Consider the following 21,457-nt stretch of genomic DNA (forward strand, 5'->3'; position numbering starts at 1 on the left):
ATGAGTAAAATTGATGCATGTAACTAAGGTCCCAATCCTGCAAGATTATCAATGCAGGCAAATCGCTCCCAGTGTCCATGCAAAGTCCTATTGATTTTGTGAGCCCATGGATTGTGGTTTGTGACGTTTAGATGGCTTTAAGACAAACATTAGTTTTAAAAATATATGACAGCCACATTTATTTTTTCTTCTCCTGATCTCAATTCCTGCAAAATTATCTTTAATGGAGGACTGAAATCACTGAGTAACAGTATTAGAGTACCAGCAGTCCTATTTTTGACAATTAAAAAAAATAGGTGCACTCTAGAAGTATTGCAGTACTCCTAAAATTAGAGAGAACATGAACTGCAACCTGGAATCAAGACATTCCTACATTTTGGGAAGGTTTGGATTACAGTGTAGCAACTCAGGCTATTTCCATAATGTATTTGAAGGGAAACTTAGGAACTCTGGAAAAGCTAAGAGTTGGATCTGGATTTTACATTTTACAGCTCCAGTCTCTTTGTAATATAAACCTGATACCTTCCCATTTCCCACCAGCTGGGCTCCTTCACTAGGAGGGTGGTGAAGCACTGGAATGCGTTACCTAGGGAGGTGGTGGAGTCTCCTTCCTTGGAGGTTTTTAAGGCCCGGCTTGACAAAGCCCTGGCTGGGATGATTTAGTTGGGAATTGGTCCTGCTTTGAGCAGGGGGTTGGACTAGATGACCTCTTGAGGTCCCTTCCAACCCTGATATTCTATGATTCTATGATTCACATCTTACTGACAGCCACGAGGATTTGTTCATTTGTATCATCAGATGATTGAGAGTAGGATGTGGAGTACTGGTTGGAGATACTGAGGGCCAGATTTCGATACCCATATTCACACCAAGAGGTACCTTGCTCTGTGAATGAGTAATGCTTCCATGCCTTGTTGTCACAGAGTGACCGGGGCGATGATCTGGAACTACTCCATACGAAGCCAGTCAGGACTCTGGGGGAGCATGCCTCCTCTCTCTGAGTATACTGTCTCCAGGGCAAGAAGCTTATACAGCTTCAACCTTCCTGGGTCTGACCTTGCCGCATTCAACATCCGCTTCCACACCACGTGCTTCCTACAGCAAGTCCGCCCAGATGGGGCTCCTGGGGAAGCCAGAGGGCCCTGCACCCCAATTCCGCAGGCAGATGTGACTCTCAGCCAGCCATAAAACAGAACATTTATTAGTCAACAGGAACACAGCGCAGAACAGAACGTGTTAGCACAGAAATCAGTGACTTTCAGCCAAGTCCATTGTTGGGGGAGGGGAGCCCAGAGCCAGGGCTCTGACTCGCCTCCAGCTGCCTGGCCCTGGCCCTGCCCATTGCTCCTCCTCTGGCCTTTTCTCGCTTCCCGGGCCAAGAGCCACCTGGTCATATCCCCATGCTGGGTCTCAGGTTATGAAAGGGTGGCCATAGCATTTGTGCAGGCAGCTGGAGCAGCCCCCGCAAAAGTCACACACCCTTATTCCCTCCACCTAGACATTGTTGCAATACATAGGGAAACTGAGGCACACACAGCATTCATGCAAAATAGTAAGACTCACTTAGGCTCACATACAACATAATGAGGGAAAATTCCCACTATGTCACACTTGTGCAGGAAGCAAAGGAGGGGAGCAGCTCCATACTATCCCACAAAACTAGAGAGATGTTTTCAAAACTTGGGCAGCGTAGCCTTCTGCTTGATGTTCTAGAGTTACAAGGCCTGCGCATTACCCTGGAAACTTGGCAGATGCCTTGGCAATACCTAGTGGCCAGGCCAGTGGGATCCAGAAGGGAAACAGTATAGCCGGCTCTGCAGTCTCCAGGACCATATAAGCTATGTGGTCACCTCTAATCTCCTAAATTTTAGGTAAAGAAGGCAGTGATGCTACTAGGCTTGCCACCTCTTTTTCCAGGCCTTCATGGGGATCTGCACACCAAGAGCCCCATCCTGCAGATGCTTCTGCATCTTTAACTTTAGGACCATGAGTTAGGGTGTCCAGATGTCCCGATTTTATAGGGACAGTCCCGATTTTTGGGTCTTTTTCTTATATAGGCTCCTATTACCCCCCACCCCCTGTCCTGATTTTTCACACTTGCTGTCTGGTCACCCTACCATGAGTAGAGTTCTACTGTTTTCGATTAAACTACTGATGGGAGTAAAGTACATGCGTAAGTAGTTGCAGGATCAGGGCCCAGAATTGTGGGATGTTTGCTGACCTTGAGAGCACCTGCTGGGCCCCTGGTGTGATGGACCAGTGGAGTGATGTGGTGGCTGGAGAGATAGGTGGGGTAGGGCTGCATTTTGGTTTTCTCACACCATGTTAGTTAGGTTTTGCAAAAACAGGCTGCTCAAAAGCAGGCCTGTTTTATCCGTATCCCAGCTCTCTGTTTCCGAAACGACGACCTCGTGCTGCGACCAGCTGGACACAGCAGCTGATGCACGCAACTCACACACAGCTGCACCCCCGCCGCGGAAATGGTTCGGTCCTACAGCCTCCCCCGTCAGGCGGAAGGAATGGTTTGCTCCCGCGCGCAAGAGCGTAGTAGGAAGAGGCTGGTGTACGCGCGTGAGACACATTGGTTGCTAAGGTGTCTGGTTGCTATGGGGGAGGAAGGGGAGGCGGCAGGGCAGGAAGGACTCGGGAGGGAGTATGACCCGGAAGCGGTATGCCGCGCCGCCCGTTTCCGGCATAGTTGTAGTTGGCCTAGTCGTTACCGGCCGCAGGAGGCGGCCATTTTCCATGGGAGTGGAGCCGCTGAACGCTGCTTCTCCCGGCGGCCGCGGCCAGAGGGAGTGAGAGGCGAAGACTGCCGGGCGCGTAGATCGCCGCTCCCAGCACGGGAGGAGGGGGAGTCGCCGCCGCCCTCATAGAGGGGAGGATGTTTTCCTTCTCTACCACCGTGCAGCCCCAGGTGAGAGTGCTGGCGCGCGGGTGGGACTCGGGATACAGGAGAGCAAGGGGCGCCTCCCCGGGGTACTATTGAGCGGGGAATGGGTCGGCTGGGCAGCTCCCGCCCGTTGTGAGAGACTCCGCCCCAGAAAGTCCCCGGGGCGGGGGGGGCGCGAGCGGGGGTGAGTGTTGGGTTGCAACTTGCCACAGAGGCCAGTCTGGGGCAGGGGGCGGGGTGAGAGGGCGATTGCTTCTGCTTCAAGGAGGGATTTTGAGAAACTGGCGGGTGAGACCTGGCCACTAGGTTGTCTCCTGACACACCTGCACGGGGGGCGTTAGCGGGAGATACTCCGTTATCCCGACCCGGTCCTGAATGGAGAGCGGGTTCCCCATCTTCTCTCTCTCGAGTTCTCTCCCCCCGGTGGCGCGGCTAGGGAATTTTTCTCTCCCCTTTCTGAGCTGACAAAAGAGGTTGTGACACTTCCTGGTCTCTGTCACTTCATATGTCAACAGTGGGAGGAATGAGGTGTGTAATACAATAGACTAGTACAGTGGTTAGAGTGCTAGCCTGGGAAACTTCGGGTCGAATCCCTGCTTGGTCACAGGCTTTTGAGCACCCTTGAAAAGTCGGTTTCTCTGTGCCTGATTTTCCCGTTGGCAAAATGGGGACATTAGTACAGCCCTGCCTCACATTTGTGTTGTATATTAAAGATGGTGAGGTGCTTATATGCCACAGTAATTGGGGCCATATGAATACCTAAGAGAGAGACCTAGATATTACATATATTATCCTTGATTGGACCTCAGCTTCTGACAATACCTAAGCTTCTGATAAGTGTGCAGCTTACTGCCTTTTACATTCCAGACTCTGATACAGTATAATACAGTCTACACATGTCATGTCCCTTAGCATTCCTTATTTCCTTCCTCATTAGGCCCAATTCCCTGCCCTGGTTAGATGCATGGGTGTTAGACTATTGTATTTTTCTTGCTTGGGCTACAATATGGCTTACTAACATAGTTATAACACTTCCCCAGTTTACATAGAGAAGAAGTACTTTTGTAACAAATGCTAGTAACCGATAATACTGGCATGATTATTTGTCCTATTCACACAGAACATAAGAGTAGAGATTTTAATATTAAACCAAATAGAAAATGTCAGTTGTGTTAAAAGTACAATGTGTAAGGCTCTCTGAAAACTTTCAGGCTTGGATCTGCCCTCAGCTTTTGTTTGTGTGACTTTTTTATTATCCCTCCCTGGTTGAGTTGAGCTAGTACTAGATAGTACACCATACTTTAATTTGCTGATCTTAGTTAGGTATACTAGTTCCCAGTTTTAGCAAGCCTGGGAGCTATCAAAGCATCACTTGGCTGGTCTCAGCTCTGTGGGAAAACAATTGACTATAATGCACTGTGCTAATCTTATTAAAGAAATAAAACTTTACATTTAAAATATTTCAACTACATCTGTAAAATCTTGAACATGCAGCATTCTGGCCAAATTTCTGGTCCAGTAAGAGAAGCAAATGGGGAGGGAGTAATTATTATATAGATTACCAGTTTACGAAATACTTTTGTTGAAACCAGTCAGTTGATACACATATACTTTGTATTGCCCAGACTTAGCCCACTTATATGCAAGCTGCCTAAGCAGGATCTCCTAAAAATAATATATGGCCAATACCTATCTCATAGAGCTGGAAGGGACTCTGAAAGGTTATCGAGTCCAGCCCCAAGTACTGATTTTGCCCCAGATCCCTAAGTTGCCCCCTCAAGGATTGAACTCACAACCCTGGGTTTAGCAGGCCAATGATCAAACCACTGAGCTATCCATCCCCCCCCCCCAACTAAACTCTGAAAGAGAAAATGGAAGGTACAACACCAATGAAATCTAAAACTAGCGAAATTTCAGATAAATGCACGTATTTATTAGGCAAAGTTGAACTCTTTCTCTAAGCAAATTAAATATCTAGATTACCCTTTTGTGGCACTCTAGTCTCCTCACTATTTGTGTCCTCCATACAGTTCATTTGAATAAGCATTACACTTTTACCATATAATACATAGTGGGAAACTGGTCATGCTGTGGGATTCTGTTTGAGAAATCAGCTTCCAAATCCTGGTTTAGTGGACACCTGCTCTGGCATGATGGAAACCACTCTGGTTCTGTTTACAAGATGAACCAATGAATGCATTGTGCAACCTGGACAACAACAGCTAAATGAATAAATCTCTTAAATATTTAAATGGACACTTAACTTGAAATGTAGTCTGTTTAAAATAGGTTCATTTATTTCTCTTGCCTCTAGGTTCCTTTGCTTTTTTTTATGGTTCTCTAATCACATTTACTTTTCAAATGTCTTTGCTCTGCTGCATGTGAAAGACTCTCTCAAACATGAGATTGATTGGGGACAGAATGAAATTTACTTTATAAAAAGTGTTTAACGAAACTGAAGAATATTTTTTCTCTGATTTTTCAGTTACACTAATCTTAGATGATGTAATAATACTGGGGAAAAATCAGAAGTATAATTTTTTTGAAACTGGCAGTTGCTTTCTCTTCTGACAATTTACTGTGAACTACTTATTTCCTGGGGCACTGCCACCCAGATGTGGCAGCACTTGTCACATTCTCTCCCAGGTCTCTTGCCTATCCTCTGCCATCATGCTTACCTATACTTGTGTGAGGGCACAGCATGGATCCGCAGGCAGGGCGGTACCAATGAATGGCTTAGGCCACTGGGACTAGTAGAGCTTAGCAGCAGGTTTACCTACATGCATATTAGTCCCAGTGATATATACCAATAATTGGTCACGTCCTGCCTAGGTATCTGTGTATGTATTCTGGTGGGCTACGCACTGATATAGTTACAAGAAACCACATAACAGTTTTGAACAACCAAGTTGGTAGTATGGATACTTCAAACATTGAATAAAGAAACTACACCTCTACCCCGATATAACACAAATTCGGATATAACACAGTAAAGCTGCGCTCCGGGGGAGTGGGGCTGCGCGCTCCAGCGGATCAAAGCAAGTTCAATATAACACAGTTTCACCTATAATGCGGTAAGATTTTTTGGCTCCGGAGGACAGTGTTATATCGGGGTAGAGGTGTATCAAACTTGGCTGAACTCTGTGACTATAAAGCAGTGTGGTGTGATTGTGTAGATTGATCCAAAGTTTTAGTGAAGTTAAGTAACTTAACAACATAGCTTAAACTACAGTAGGTCTTCAGAGAAACTGATTTGTGCAGTTGGAAACCAAAGAAGCTTTGCAATTGCTCTCATCAATTTTGGGCAGAGTTAGGGAGAATCCTGCAGAAACAGATATTTAGGAGAGGGCATTGTGTGCTTTACTAGGAGACCGTTTCACTTTCCTATATCATCTTTGTGTTGTTTTCTAAATCCAAGACTTCTAAATATATAAGTAGATTTAAAGTGGGTTTAGAAAACAAACACTTATTAATACTTTTTTAGATAGGTTACATTAGCAAAAGTTACACCAGCATGTTTTAACAAATACCTGTTATTTCTTCTAAAGAGAGACCTACACTAATTGTAGAAACTTTTCAGGAAAGATAAGCTTCAAGATGTAAATAGAGTTGCAAAAATACGTCAGAGGTCAACATTTTTCTTGGAAAGGCCTCTTTAATGTCTTATAAGTGCACTTCAATAATACCTAGGCAATTCTCTCCCAGGTGAGGTTGCAATGGCACCTCACATTATACATTGATCACTAACACAACAAACAAATGACAGGAGCACAATAAAAGTGGCAAAACATTATTCCTTTTGCAACAGCTAATAATTTCTTTATCTGCTATTGTTATTAAGAAATTTATAAAAATAAATTTTATGAGAAGAAAATTTTTAGTTAACAGAAGGCTAGTGGGTAGCTTAAGTGCAAATTGAGGCTGTCCATACTTTGCTTAAAAGTTGATCATTTGTCCCCACAACTCTGTGTTAGATACTCAAACGTGTTAGATACTCAAACACGTTATCTTGTACACTGGGCGACCTGGGTTCTGTTTCCTACTTTGGTAGACTACCTGTGTGACTTAATCTGTCTTGCTTGCTTTCTGTCTGATGATTGCTAACTCTTTGTGTCTCCATCTGTAAAATGGAGATATCTACCCCTTGTACCTTAGAGGCAAAGTTCAAAAAGCATTTTGAGAACTTAACTTGGAAGGCACTGTACAAGATCATCATTTTATACAGTATCTGAGATGGGGATGTATTTAGATACATGAATTTTCTCTTCAGTATTTATATATGGCATTATATTCTGTTTGTGTGATTGATTAAATTAATCTTTAATTTCTACCAGGTTACAGTTCCTCTGAGTCACCTCATCAATGCCTTCCATTCACCAAAAACCTCAGCTACTTCTGTCAGCACAGCATCTATTCAGTCTCTACAGAGGGATACAGCCCCAGAACATGATGCTCAAAGCAGTGAGGTAATAGGAATTTTGGAGAGACTGGGGATTATATTTACGTTTAAATGAGGTCTGAAGATTTTTCAATTTTTAAAAAAAATTGTCACTGTTTTTTTACTAAGAAATTATTTTAAATGGTTTCATATTTTTGTACAATGTACAAAGGTGTACCTTATTTTTATATATAGCCAATGCTGTCATGCTTATTACTGTTCTATATGGGTACTTTAAATTACAAGCAGGCAAATATTTTAATGAGCGATTAGCATTTAAAAAAACTTGAAATGGATAAACATTCTTGTCCGGAGCCCCCTTCCTGTTCTTAAAAAGAACAGGAGTACTGGTGGCACCTTAGAGACTAACAAATTTATTTGAGCATAAGCTTTCATGGGCTACAGCCCACTTCATCGGATGCATGCAGTGGAAAATACAGTAGGAACACACACACACACACACACACACATACAACATGAAACAATGGGTGTTACCATACACACTATAACGAGAGTGATCAGTTAAGGCGAGCTATTATCAGCAGGAGAGAAAAAGAACTGTTTGTAGTGGTAATGAAAATGGCCCATTTCCAGCAATTGACAAGAAGATGTGAGGAACTGTAGGGGGGGGGTGTGGAAATAAGCATGGGGAAATAGTTTTACTTTGCATAATGGCCAATCCAGTCCCAGTCTTTATTCAAGCCTAATTTAATTCAATTTGCAAATTAATTCCAATTCAGCAGTCTCTCATTGGAGTCTGTTTTTGAAGTTTTTTTGTTGTAATATTGCGACTTTTAGGTCTGTAATTGAGTGGCCAGGGAGATTGAAGTGTTCTCCAACTGGTTTTTGAATGTTATAATTCTTGCCGTGACCCCCGGGGAGGTGGGGGTGGGCCACGACCCTCTTGTGGGGTGAGGAGGGAACCGGTTGTTAATATTTTGGCAGCTCATCACTGGCCGGGGCGGGGTGGAGGGCTGAGGAGGCGAGCAGTTGGGCGGGGGGGGGCAGGTGAGCCGGCGGGGGGGGAGGGGGGCCTGAGGAGGCGAGCTACGAGTTGGTGGCTGACCTGTTCTACTGATCCGGTCTGGCTCCCATCCCCTCTCCAAGGGTTGCAGCTGTCTGGAGGTGCCTGCTTTCTACGCCTTCCTCATTCACACCTCATTCATTCAACAGGGCAATAGATTACAAAGTGGGGGGGAAGATCTTATTCTACTTCTAGCAAAAAGACATTTTTATTTTACCTTAATTATACTACCTTAGGGGCCTGCTATAACATATTACCAAGGTTCAATACCGCTGTTTCGGCGGGGCGGCGCTGGGGAAGGAGGGTTTGTTTCCACGGGGTGGGTGGCGCTTGGGGGGGGTTGTTTCCGGGGGGCTGGGTGATGCTGGTGGGGGTTGTTTCGGGGGGGCTTTGGGCGGCGCTGGGGGGGTGTCAGTGGGGCCGCGGGGGGTTCGGCCCTCAGCTGTTTTCTTTGGAGTAATATGGCCCTCGCCACTTTACGAGTTGTGCAGGCCTGCTCTAAGGTGCCACATGTACTCCTGTTCTTTTTGCTCATACAGACTAACACGGCTGCTACTCTGCTTCCTGTTCTTGTCCACTGTGCCTCCTCTCTCCTTGTAAGTCATTAAAACAAACTTGTAGCCTCTCTTCAAAGTAATGTTAACAAAATTTGAAATAAAATCATAGAATCAGCAATATGGACATCACCAAAGGTAAAACTTTCAAAAGCACCAAAGTCCCATTTTCATAACATCTACTTCTGGTCCATGTACCATAGTATAAATTCAGGACTATGTACTTTCCACAATGCCTGTCATGGTGCCCACTGATGTCAGTAGGAAGTTTGTAAGGAGAAGGTATAACCTGAATGGAGTAACTAAACATTTAATTGTTTTATCATTTGTTCAGTGTGTCATTGTTCTGTCACTCAGAATCTACTCATTTTTAACCCCACTGTTTCTTTCCCCCTTCTCTGTTTCTTTCCCGCTTTCCCTCTCTTTGGGAGTTCCCTGTGTTCTCTGAATTTCTTTCCCTGCAGCAACTCCAAGTTCCCAACACAGTGGGTATCACTCCTACTCCCTTTCCACTTACTAAAATGATCAGTGATTAAATAGTTAACACTGACACTGAAGTGTTATCAATGGGCTTTAGAGTTGATAGCCCAATCAAATTAAAAGGGAAAGAGTTCATGCGCTGAGTTGTTTCAAACTGTCAGCAGAATCAGGTAGATGTAATGGAAATGAAAACTTAGATTCTGTTATGTATGGATTAGTATGGATATTTCGTGTGAGCCACATGAGTTCATCATGTGGGATGTATGTTTGACAGCCTTGCTCAAGAATCAAGCTTTGCCAAGTAGAACATCATGGGTTTTGAGCTGATGCTGGTAAGATCTAGGTTCTGCAATTCCAGTTTTGTCATATTAACTGGCTTATGCATAATTAATCAGAAAACAAGTGAAACATTTTGCTCATACAAAAGGGTAAATATTTTGATTGATAGAATACTGTCTCTCTCTCCTCCCCCCTCCCAAATAGACACAAATGAGGCAAAGAGCCAAATTCTAGTTTGTAATATGTACATTGACTGCCAACACTGGCATGACTCCCTGTGCTTGAGCCATGAATACAAAAGGCCTTTCCCTTCAGTGTGATTATACAGGGATCAGAACTTGTTTATCTGGGTTTCTACTGTAATTTTTTAAAACCACTGTGAAATATCCAATATCCACATTTCCTCAATTTCTCACCTACCACTCTCAAAAAAGCCAGAATTGCAGAAGATTCTGCACTTCAGTCAGTCTAACTAGTGGATAGTTGCTGTTGCACATTCTTGGGGGATTTTTTTTCTTCTCTGACAGAATAGTAACATCTCAAAGATTAGAAAGATGCTGGATTCTGAGAGGGGTAGGGAAATAATGCATCTGTCTACTCAAGCCAGAACAATAGTAGAAAACATGAATAAAAATTGATATTTTTGTAAAATACATAAAAATCAGATTTTTAAAAATTTATATTGAATCTATCTTTTTTTAAAGTAAAGTTTTTTAAAATTAAATTTGAATTATAACAATCTACGTCAAGGCCTGAATTTTCTATAATATATTAAAATAATTGACATTAGATTAAAAAAAAGTAAGCATTACAGGTTGCTACCAAAGTTTTAAAGAAAGTCAGACTACTGAACTGATGGGAAATCACTGAGTAAGCACCTGGAGCCAGAGTTTGAAGTGCTAAACCAGCTTTTGACAGCCATAGCTTCTTTTGTGAGTGCAGAGAAAATACTTTCTTTTTCGTTTTATTCAAGTGAACCTCTACCCCGATATAACGTGACCCGATATAACACGGGTTCGCGTACAACGCGGTGGATCAGCGCGTCAGCTCCCAGCCGCAGCGCTCCGCTTCCTGCTGCTGGTGAGTGCGGGGAGGTTGGGGAAAGGACGCCCCCCGTACTCACCTGCAGTAGGAAGCGGAGTGCCGCGGCTGGGAGCTGGCGGAGTGGAACAGGCTGGGGCCGGGCTGCTCCGCTTCCGCCGCTGCTGGTGAGTGCAGGACCTTTCTCCAACACCCCCCCACCCGCAGCGACACGGCTGGGGCCGGGGCAAGGAAAGCGGAGCTGGCTGGGGCTGCGGTGCTCCGCTTCCTGCCGTGGGTGAGTACGGGGGGCGTCCTTTCCCCAACCTCCCTGTACTCACCGGCAGCGGCGGAAGCGGAGCAGCCCACTCCACTCTGCCAGCTCCCAGCCGTGGCGCTCCGCTTCCCGCCGCAGGTGAGTACGGGGGAGTGTCCTTTCCCCAACCTCCCCGCACTCTCCGGTGGCGGGAAGCGGAGCGCTGCGGCTGAGAGCTGGCAAAGTGGAGCGGGCTGGGGCCGGATTGCTCCACTTCCCGCCGCTGCCGGTGAGTGCCTGTCAGGGGATGGGGTGAGTGGATAGGGGTCGTGGCAGTCAGGGGACAGGGAGTGGGGGACTGGGTAGGGGGTGGGGTCCTGGGGGTGATTAGGGACAGGGGTCTCTGGAGGGGGCGGTCAGGGGACAAGGAGCAGGGGGGCCAAAGCAAGTTCGATATAACGCGGTCTCACCTATAGCGCGGTAAGATTTTTTGGCTCCGGAGGACCGCGTTATATTGGGGTAGAGGTGTAGTTCAGTTCAATGACTAGTTCATTGAAAGTTAAGAAAATAATTGGGAGTTGAAAAAGCAGGAAGGCTTGTTTTACTCTTCCAATCTATAAATAAAAAACAGGCTTGAGAGGATGAGATCTACTAATTATAAAATCTTGAAGGACATGGTGACCAGAAACAATCAGTTCACTAACTACAGCTAATACTTTGTTTAATAAATCAGTTAGTTTTAAATGCAAAACATATTTTGATAAACTTTTTTCCTATATATTCAGCACATCTAAGATAGTTGTTTTTAACTAATAAAACAACTTTGAAATGTTGTTTGTGTGCATTTAATTGAATTCCAGTTTCCATCCAAATAGAGCTTGAAACAAATCGCAAGATAACAATCATCTGATAAATTAGAAATGCAGCATTCACCATTTTTAACATAATATATATACATTTATTTTCATAACGTTATTCATAGTCTTTATTTTTAAGTTAAGCTATATAATTGCTTACATAAATGTGTACAGATGTGTGTCGTCCTGGTAGCAAAAAGTACCACCAAATTTAGTGTTAAGGCTATAGCTGGTTGCTGTTCAATATGTTTTAATGATTACCAACTAATAAGAATCAACTTTTCTTCAGGAAAATAAGAAGTACAAATACAAAACAAGATTTAAAATTGACAATTTAAATCAAGGTTTCCTGGCTGCTGACTTAAATCATGACTAAAATTGGTGATTTAATTCACTTTTGACTTAAATCAATCTACTCTGCTTTCAAATATGAAGAGAACATTCTTAACATGGACTAAGCAAACAAATGGCTATGTATTAGCAAACAAGCGCACACTCTGTGATTAATACGCACAGGATGGCATAGTGTAGAAGCTTCTTTTATATCAATAATAACTGGTTTAATTTTTCTCTTAGGATTTAATTAAGCCTTCCTATTTTTCAACATCTAAAATGTGTGTTTTTCACTTTAAAATTCTTACTTCTTTAAAAATCTGATAGTTGAAGCTGTATCAGTAATTCTGTGAAAATATCCCCTTCTTAGCAGACTTTTTTTTCCCATGAGGTGACCTGATGTTATTAAATATTTGAATACTTCTCTTATTGCCTTACAGCCTGTACTGAATCTGAGAGACCTGGGATTGTCCGACTTGAAAGTTAGCCAGCTCGATGAACTAGTGAACAGGTTGCTTCCTGGCTATTGTACAGAAAACAAAATCTCTTCCCAGTGGAATACATCCTATATCTCTGCACAGTCCTTCTTTGAAAATAAACATGGTATGTTCTGGGGTGATATGCCAGTATTATCATTTCAGCAAAAATAAAAATGGGAAAGCTGTCACACTTAAATTTTCAAGCTGAAACCATGGTAAATCAAGCCATAGGTCATTGTGTTATACAATTGCTTAGATTGTGATTTAAAACAAACTATTGGAGCTGTCCATAGAAAAAAACAGAATACCAATGTCATAATGCTGCCTCCACAGCATAGCAGTTGGGAGAGTAGGAAGAGGGAAATCAGCTCGAGGCTAGCCTCGGAACAGAATTACTAAAGGAACTGCAGCCTGAGTGGGTATAAATGTGAAAAATAGCTTGCACAGACAAGTCCCTGGTTGAAAGGGGAGAGTTACAAAGGTTTTTGGGAGTCTTCAGAGCTATGAAAGTCTAGTTCATAAGATTGATCTTTTCACTCAGGGTGACTGAGGCCTGGTCTTACACTACAGCATTAGGTCGATGTAAGGCAGCTTACATCGACCTAATTATGTCAGTGTGCACACTACAGCCTTGCTCCTGCCGATGTAAGTGCCCTAATACACTGACATGATACCTCCACCTCCACAAGAGGCGTAGAGCTTATGTTGGTGTAGTTAGGGTAGGGGTAGGCAACCTTTCAGAAGTGGTGTGCCAAGTCTTCATTTATTCTCTTTAGTTTAAGGTTTCGCGTGCCGGTAATACATGTTAACATTTTTTAGAAGGTCTCTCTCTATAAGTCTATATTATATAACTAAACTATTGTATGTAAAGTAAACAAGGTTTTCAAAATGTTTAAGAAGCTTCATTTAAAATTAAATTAAAATGCTGATCTTACGCCGCTAGCCTGCTCAGCCCGCTTCCAGCCTGGGGTTCTGTTCACCTAGGCCTGCAGTGGGCTGAGCGGGGCTACTCGAGGTCAGGGCAGAGGGCTGGGGTGTGTGTGGAGGTGTAGGGCAGAAGGCTGGGTGTTGGGGGGGACTCGAGGTCAGGGCAGAGGGCTGGGGGTGTGTGGAGGTGCAGGGCAGAAGGCTGGGTGTTGGGGGGAGGTCAGGGCAGAGGGCTGGGGGTGTGTGGGGGTGCAGGGCAAAAGGCTGGGTATTGAGGAGAGGTCAGGGCAGAGGGCTGGAGGGTGTGGGGGGGGTGCAGGGCAGAAGGCTGGGGTGCTCGGCTCGTGGGGGTGCTCCCAGCCCCCTGCCCTGAGCAGCTCATGGCAGGGGGCTGGGAGGGATATGCCCGGTTCCAGCCCCTTCCCCCAGGCCCGTCCCTACCTCTCTCTGCCTCCTCTACAGAGCAGTGAGCACGCTGCCGCTCTTCCCCCTCCCCTTCGCTAGGGCCATCGCTGGCAGGGAGGGGGAGGATGAGGAGGAGGGGCCGGAACGCACCAAGCTGTGGGAAGAAGCGGGGGAGGAGGGAAACTTGGCTGCCGCAGGACCAAGCTTCTGCCTCCTGCCCCTGCAGGGGAGAGCGGGGGGGGCTGAGTGGGGCGGGGGGCCGGGACTCCCCCCCCACCGCTCTCCCCTGCCGGGGCAGGAGGCAGAAGCTTGATCCTGCCGCAGCCAAGCTTCCCCCCTCCCCCGCTTCTTCCCCCAGTGTGGCGCTTTCTGGCCCCTTTGCCCCTCCTCCTCCTCCTCTCACCAGGCAGGCAGCGTGCTATTCAAAATCGGCTCGCGTGCCGTGTTTGGCACGCGTGCCGTAGGTTGCCAACCCCTGAGTTAGGGCAATGAGGTGTCCCTGTAAACGCTGCATTACTTACATCTATTGGCAATCATTGTCAGTTTCAAGGCTCTGCTGGAGCTGTGAAATTGATAAGAAAGCCAGCTCCCAGCTCCCCAGCTGGGCTGCCGCCCAGTCTGCCCCAAGCCAGTCTGCCTCCCAGGCTTCCGGCTCAGGCTGCTCCCCACGCTCCCCACAGGGAGCCCTGCTGTCCCTGGGGTCCTGGTTCCCCACTCCCAGCTGGGCTGCCACCCAGGTTCATGGCTCCCTGCTCAGATCTGGGCTGCCCCCCCGGGCTCTTGACTCCCTGATCCCCACTGAGAGTGTGGCTGCACCCAGCGGGGAGCTCTGTGCCTGGAGCACAGTGCAGCTGCCTGGCTCCCAGCAGGGAGCTGAGAACCCCAGTGTGGCTTCCCCATTCCCAGCAGGGTTTAGGGGTGAGCTGGGCTCCTGGCAGGGAGCTGTGTGCGGAGCTGAGAGGCCTGGCTCTCACTCCCTCACATTGCCCCTCTTGAGTTGGTGGAAGCGCTCCAAGACATGCATCACTGACAGAAGGGCAGTGTGGACGTGAACCACCGCAGTTGCGTGGCTGTAAGTTTATTTAACATAGGTCAACTTACGTTTATAGTGTAGACATGCCCTGGGCAGAGCTATTAGTGGGAGAGGAGCCCTGCCACAGGCCGAAGAACTGCTAAAATTCCAGTGTAGGGGAAAGAAATCTTAGAATAGTAGAAACTGCTTCAGAACTGAAGCAAGCTCATTGTAACAGCTGAAAGCGGAATATATTTTATTTTATTTTCTTGTAGAAGTTCTGTTTAACAGCATATCCTTATGTCACTGAAATAAACCACCAAGATTCAAGATGGAGTATTTTACTATCTTTTGTAGAAGTTTAGCTAGCTTTTTAGTGATTTATCCTGACTTATTTCTTAAACTTTAAGGCTGTGATTTGTAAAGTTGCCTAAGGGCTAGTCTACACTACCCGCCCGGATCGGTGGGTAGAAATCGATCTCTCGGGGATCGATTTATTGCGTCTCATCTAGACGGATAAATTGATCCCTGAATCGACGCGCTTACTCCCACCTTGTCAGGAGGAGTAAGCGCCGTCTACGGGGGAGCCGCGGCGGTCGATTTGCCGCCGTCCTCACAGCGGGGTAAGTCGAATAGGATTCGCCGAATTCAGCTACGAATTTAGCTGTGTAAATGAAGCACTGCTGACAACGAGCTTTGAAAGTTTAAATTGTAAACACTTATGCAGGATGCCAGCTCATACTGCTTTTCATCATTACTCTTGCATCTTATTACAACTTCATTTGTACTTTTTGGTATATCTTATACTGTTGGATATTATGGAGGAACATTAGGTTGATGCCCCAAAAAGATTTAGCAATACATCTATTTATAAAGATGTGGGAAATGGTTTATTATTTGAAGAATATGTGCTCATAATTAAAGATTGTATAGTAATACATACATACAAGGGTGCACAATTAAGGTTGTACATTTAACTCTAACTTTTGCATTTCCAGGTTTTTGAGCATTTAAAATGTTACCTTAATGTTTCATTAATGTAAGCGTTTTTTGTGTTTTAATATACCCTTTAGTTACATTTAAGAAGATGGCCCAGAATAATCCTTAGATTTAACCAATTTATATAAATACCTTCTTTGAACATGTGCTCACAAATATTTATTTTTTTTAACTTCATGGTCCCCTGATCACCATTTTGTGGACCATATCTCTGTCACCTTTGAAGCCTGCCTAATGGAGATGTTGAAATCAGTTTCTTAACAATACAATGCATTTCAATGACACTAAACCAGCGATACTCAGACCTCAGTGGTTCAGCAGCCAAATTAGCGATCAACATTACCCCAAAGAGCCACAGTAGTGTGAATTCAATGTTTCATTTACTATATTTTTTTATTTTTTATATGTAAAATTCTCACAGCAAAATGACTGACCAAGTATTATTTTATTGGTTAATAATATAGTAAAAGCATCCTGATTGGTTAACTTAGATTGGTTAATAATTCAATCACACAGTGTTTTAATATCATGTGCTGCAAAGAGCTGCAGAAAACACATTAAAGAGCCACTTGTGGCTCGTGAACCTCAGTCTGAGTATCGCTATTTTGAACAATGGATATAAGGCATACTTGTGGTATGCTATCTATTCACAGTAGCTAACATTTTTGAAATGGTATTTGCTGATGCATTTCCTGCTGTGTTGTCCCTTTTCCACTTCTTGTTGCTTCCATGCTATATTACAACTATTAAACAAATCAAATATACCTTAATGTAGTCTTAAAATGTGTTAATGCTTTGTACATTTCTTATTTTTAAATCAATTCATGAAATGAGTCTCAACACAGAAATCCTGTGAGAGTCCAGATAACTGAGATTTTCCCATGCAGTTGCAGGATCTCAAATCTTAGCTGGAATATTTGTTTTCACCTGGAAGTTCTAAAATTAAAAGGATTCTTGCGTACTGAGAAAGTTTCCAAAATGAGGAAATTCAATAATTCCCACTATATGTTGTTAGTAATGATTTCTTTATTGTTCTGTGATGGTACTTCACGTGACCAGATATAAATAAAGTAGACATTTGGATTCAACATAATTAAGAATAACTTAGACTAAGTAAAAAGTCTAGTGTGAAATATCTTGTATCTAAAATGGAAATCATGCTTATGTTGTTGAATTTTTTTTTCTAGGTTTCATGGATGTATTTAGTACTTTACGCTCATCTTACTTATATAGACAGCATCCCAGTCCCCTCCAGAGTGTGTGTTCAGACCTTCAGCGCTGGCCAGGTATGAAGCAAGAAACTACCTCATGAGATCAGTTAACATGTTTTTAACTTACATTGTGGTTTTGTTTTTTCCCCTGGGAAATTCTACTTAGTCTGAGTAATGGGGGCATTCAGCAAATATTGGCAAACTTACTTGAATTTGGTACTTTACTTTTTAAAAAGTCATCTTAAGGGCCTTCTATTCTTACAAGGTTTTGGGCTGTTAAATCTGAAGAGATCTTTAGAAACATGGTTTCTTGGTAAAGTCAATAAATATGACATAATTAGTAGACCTTGCTTTAAGGTGTGAAATTCTTAAGTGATGTTAGTGAAGAGGACCTAAACCCCCTCATCTTTTGAGTCAAATAAGTAAATTCAATCTGACATCAGTACTAGTGAGCTTTCTTAAGATAATCAGATCTGGTGAAGTGGGTTCTAGCCCATGAAAGCTTATGCCCAAATAATTTGTTAGTCTTTAAGGTGCCACAAGGACTCCTCATTGTTTTTGCTGATACAGACTAACATGGCTACCACTCTGAAATCTTTCTTAAGGTGTAACTTGTGTCACTCTCCTTTGGTTTTGTATTAGGATTACAGTTCATTTCATTAAGTATGCTGAGGGATTCAGAATGACTTTAGTATTAATTGGGGAATTTGGGTTGCAAGAGCCTTTTTGGAGTGAGTGTAGCCATTCAAAGGTTCAGATAAAACTTTAAGGCTTGGTCTACACTTACCCCCCAAGTCGAAGTAAGGTACGCAAATTCAGCTACGTGAATAACGTAGCTGAATTCGACATCCTTACTTCGAACTTACCGCGGTTCAGACGCGGTCCACACGCGGCAGTCAGGCTCCCCGTCGACTCCGCGGTACTCCTCTCGTTGAGCTGGAGTACCGCAGTCGACGGGGATCACTTCCTGGTTCGATTTATCGCGTCCAGACCAGACGCGATAAATCGAACTCGGAATTTCGATCCCCAGCCGCCGAACTAGCGGCTGGGTGTAGACAAGCCCTAAGACTAATTGAAATGACTGGTAATTTATTCTTGTCACCTAGCACCTTTTTAGTATAGTCATTTATACACCTCTACCCCGATATAACGTGACCCTATATAACACGAATTCTGATACAACGCGGTAAAGCAGTGCTCCGGCGGGGCGGGGCTGTGCACTCCGGCAGATCAAAGCAAGTTCAATATAACGCGGTTTCACCTATAACGTGGTAAGATTTTTTTGGCTCCTGAGGACAGCGTTATATTGAGGTAGAGGTGTATATTGCATAAATAATAAAAACAAAAAGTATCATATGTAAGAGGCTTTGGAGAAAAGACAGAGGAAGAACCTACAAATATAGTGTAACTTTGATTTGTTTGACGCACCTTATTCCTTCTCTCCTTTAACATCATACTTCCTCTTTAAGCAAAGTGTTTTTGTTTAAGTTTTCATACAGTCTCGGGGTTTTAAGACTTTGAAATCAAGAGCAAGACGTCTGCAGTCGACATCCGAACGATTTGCAGAAACAGAAAATGTATCCCCTTCATTTGTAAAGGCAAGTATAAAGAGCTACATTTTTTGAGATCATGACTACTGTGAAGAAATAGAAACTTAAGTTACTGAATAATCAGTAATGTTCTCACTTATTGAAAGGAGAATCTTCCTAGATCTTATAACTTTAGTGAATTGAAAGGATTCCATTTCCCCTCCTTATCGTGCACCCAGGACTTGCTTTACTATTGCTGATATAAGGATCCCTAAATCCATTAATTCTTGTAATGATAGCAGGTTGAAAATCTAGAAGAGTAAATTTTTAACTCCAAAATAAAATATGTTGCTTCTGACTTTACTTTTAAAATAAATTACAAAAGAATCTTGGAGACCAGTGAAGCACTCCTATGTGCAGAAGTTCAGTGAGTGGTTTCACTTATAAATGGGTGCTTTTTTGTACTATAGCAGTTGTAACTGCTTTAAGAACAGCTACTTTGGTGACTTATGTCTTTTTAATGTTGTAGCATGCTTACCTGAACAGGAGGTAACTTTAATCCAGGAAGACAACTTGCAGAAATCTAATGCAGTAAATCTAGATCTTGGAGTAGCCAGAAAATTTTGTTACTGGAATAGCTACTCTGTCACAGATGCCCCATATAGTAGAACCTCAGATTTACAAACACCAAAGTTATGAACTGACCAGTCAACTTCACACCTCATTTGGAACCAGAAGTATGCAAGCAGACAGCAGAGACACAAAAAAGAGAACAAAAACAAAACCTCCCAAATACAGGATTGTGTTAAATGTAAACTAATAAAAAAAGGGAAAGTTTAAAAAAATAAATAAATTTGACAAGGTAAGGAAACTGTTTCTGTGCTTGTTCCAAGATGGTTAAAAGCAGTGTTTTTATTCTGCATAGTAAAGTTTCAAAGCTGTATTAAGTCAATGTTCAGTTGTAAACTTTTGAAAGAACCATAACATTTTTGTTCAAAGTTACAACCTCCATTCCCAAGGCGTTTGTAACTCTGAGGTTGTATTGTATAACATTTTTGTACACTGAAAACAAATTAATATTGCTAATGTCTGACAGTTCCTCATTGAAAAACGTACACGTTAGGAAGCCAATTCACTATCGTTTTTGCTCTGCATGAAAACTGGCTCTCTATCAAAATGAATACAAAGTAATATTAGTATGCAATGTATGTTTAGGGACTCCTTTTGAGAGACCGAGGATCTGATGTTGAAAGCTTAGACAAGTTAGTGAAAACAAAAAATATACCTGAAGCTCATCAAGATGCATTTAAAACTGGTTTTGCTGAGGGCTTTTTGAAAGCACAGGCACTCACGCAAAGAACAAATGGTAAGCTGCTTTAACGTAATACCATCACATTCTGTTATTTGGAAAGTAGTTTATTTCATCCTATTAAAATTTTTTTGTTTTTTCTTTTACAGATTCTTTAAGACGAACACGTCTTTTTCTCCTTGTTTTGTTACTGCTTGGTATTTATGGCTTGTCAAAAACCCCATTTTTATCTGGTAAAGGCTCCTTTTCTGATACTGGTTTGTTAACTTTTCATTCCTCTAACCTTTCACTTTACTCAGTTTCTTTTTGTTCAGCCTGAACACTAAGTAAAATGTGTATTGTACTTTGTATTGTGATTGTTTTAAGGTAACGTTTCAAAATACGAAAGGAATTTAGGCAATATTTATTGCTTTTGTATTCAGCACTTCAAAAGATAACTACAAATGTGTAAAGTAATTTTTTTTCTTACTCTGATACTCTGTCAATTCTTGACTTTCTTGATAAAACTCTTGAAAATGAGGGTAGAGGGAGCAGAATAAGTAATGTGACCCAGAATTTAGGTGATCTGTTCTCATTCAGGTCAGTAGTGAGAAAAGAACTTTTGCCATTTGGTGGTTCTCATGTGATCTCACCTAGCTTCTAATGACCAGGTGCTTATATTGCCAAAAGCACCATCATAAATTTATGCTTGTTCGTTATCTCATTTGAATGGCCAAAGGCTGAATGTATCAATAATGGACTACAGTTCCATACTTAGGGGTGGAACCTCTGGACGAGAGGTGAGATTAATTGTTGAGGCATTGTGGGGACGCTTGTACAACTACCCATGTATTTTTTTTTTTTTTTTTTTTTTTTTTTTTTTGGAGACAGGACTTCCTCCTGAGCTATGGAGGAATGATCTCTAAAATGAACCAAAAAGCAGTTGGTTAATCTCTCATAACCACTGAATTCAGTTCATATAGCTATTAAAAATTTGTGGAAAAAACTAAACCTTAATTGTTCTACAAAATGAAGCTATTAAAATATTTATTCCAGCTGGACACTTGTAAATGGAAACATTGCTTTTAAAAAAAGATATGGATGACATAACACAGGCAGATTAACTGTGCATATCCATAAAAAATATTATATATGTAGTCTTGGAATTAAATGGCATCTTGTAAACTGAAACATCCCCCGCTTCTGGTTTGCCTGCAGTACGCTTTCGGACAACATCTGGGCTTGATGCAGCAGTTGATCCTATTCAGATGAAAAATGTCACCTTTGAACATGTTAAAGGAGTAAGTTCAAAAATTAGCTTTGCATGGATCGCTTGTTGCCAAACCATGAACCTGAAAACTTATGGGTTTTTGCAGGTATTTTCCAAAAGTGGTAGCCCATGGCTAGAAGTCTTGTTTTTACAGGGCTGGTTATAGAATGATAGAATTAAGTTTGCACTGTGGATGAATGATA

General features: G+C 42.9%; 1 protein-coding gene across 2 annotated transcripts in view; it reads left to right on the forward strand.

The window, feature by feature from the left end:
* The first annotated feature begins 2,699 nt into the window (after nt 1-2,699).
* YME1L1 (YME1 like 1 ATPase) overlaps nt 2,700-21,457 on the forward strand; it is a 37,903-nt gene continuing 19,145 nt past the window's right edge. Inside the window, exons 1-8 of one of the 2 annotated variants that reach the window (XM_026649499.2) lie at nt 2,700-2,917; nt 7,228-7,359; nt 12,575-12,737; nt 17,144-17,242; nt 18,656-18,765; nt 19,912-20,062; nt 20,155-20,262; nt 21,203-21,285. In XM_026649499.2, the coding sequence (XP_026505284.1) occupies nt 2,885-2,917; nt 7,228-7,359; nt 12,575-12,737; nt 17,144-17,242; nt 18,656-18,765; nt 19,912-20,062; nt 20,155-20,262; nt 21,203-21,285 (879 nt within the window). In that variant the 5' untranslated portion in view covers nt 2,700-2,884. The remainder of the gene's footprint in view (nt 2,918-7,227; nt 7,360-12,574; nt 12,738-17,143; nt 17,243-18,655; nt 18,766-19,911; nt 20,063-20,154; nt 20,263-21,202; nt 21,286-21,457) is intronic. The other variant, XM_026649500.2, reaches the window with a different exon arrangement.

Source organism: Terrapene carolina, unplaced genomic scaffold, assembly GCF_002925995.2.
Source record: "Terrapene carolina triunguis isolate 2854851 unplaced genomic scaffold, T_m_triunguis-2.0 Scaffold84, whole genome shotgun sequence".
NCBI classification, from domain to species: Eukaryota; Metazoa; Chordata; order Testudines; family Emydidae; genus Terrapene; species Terrapene triunguis.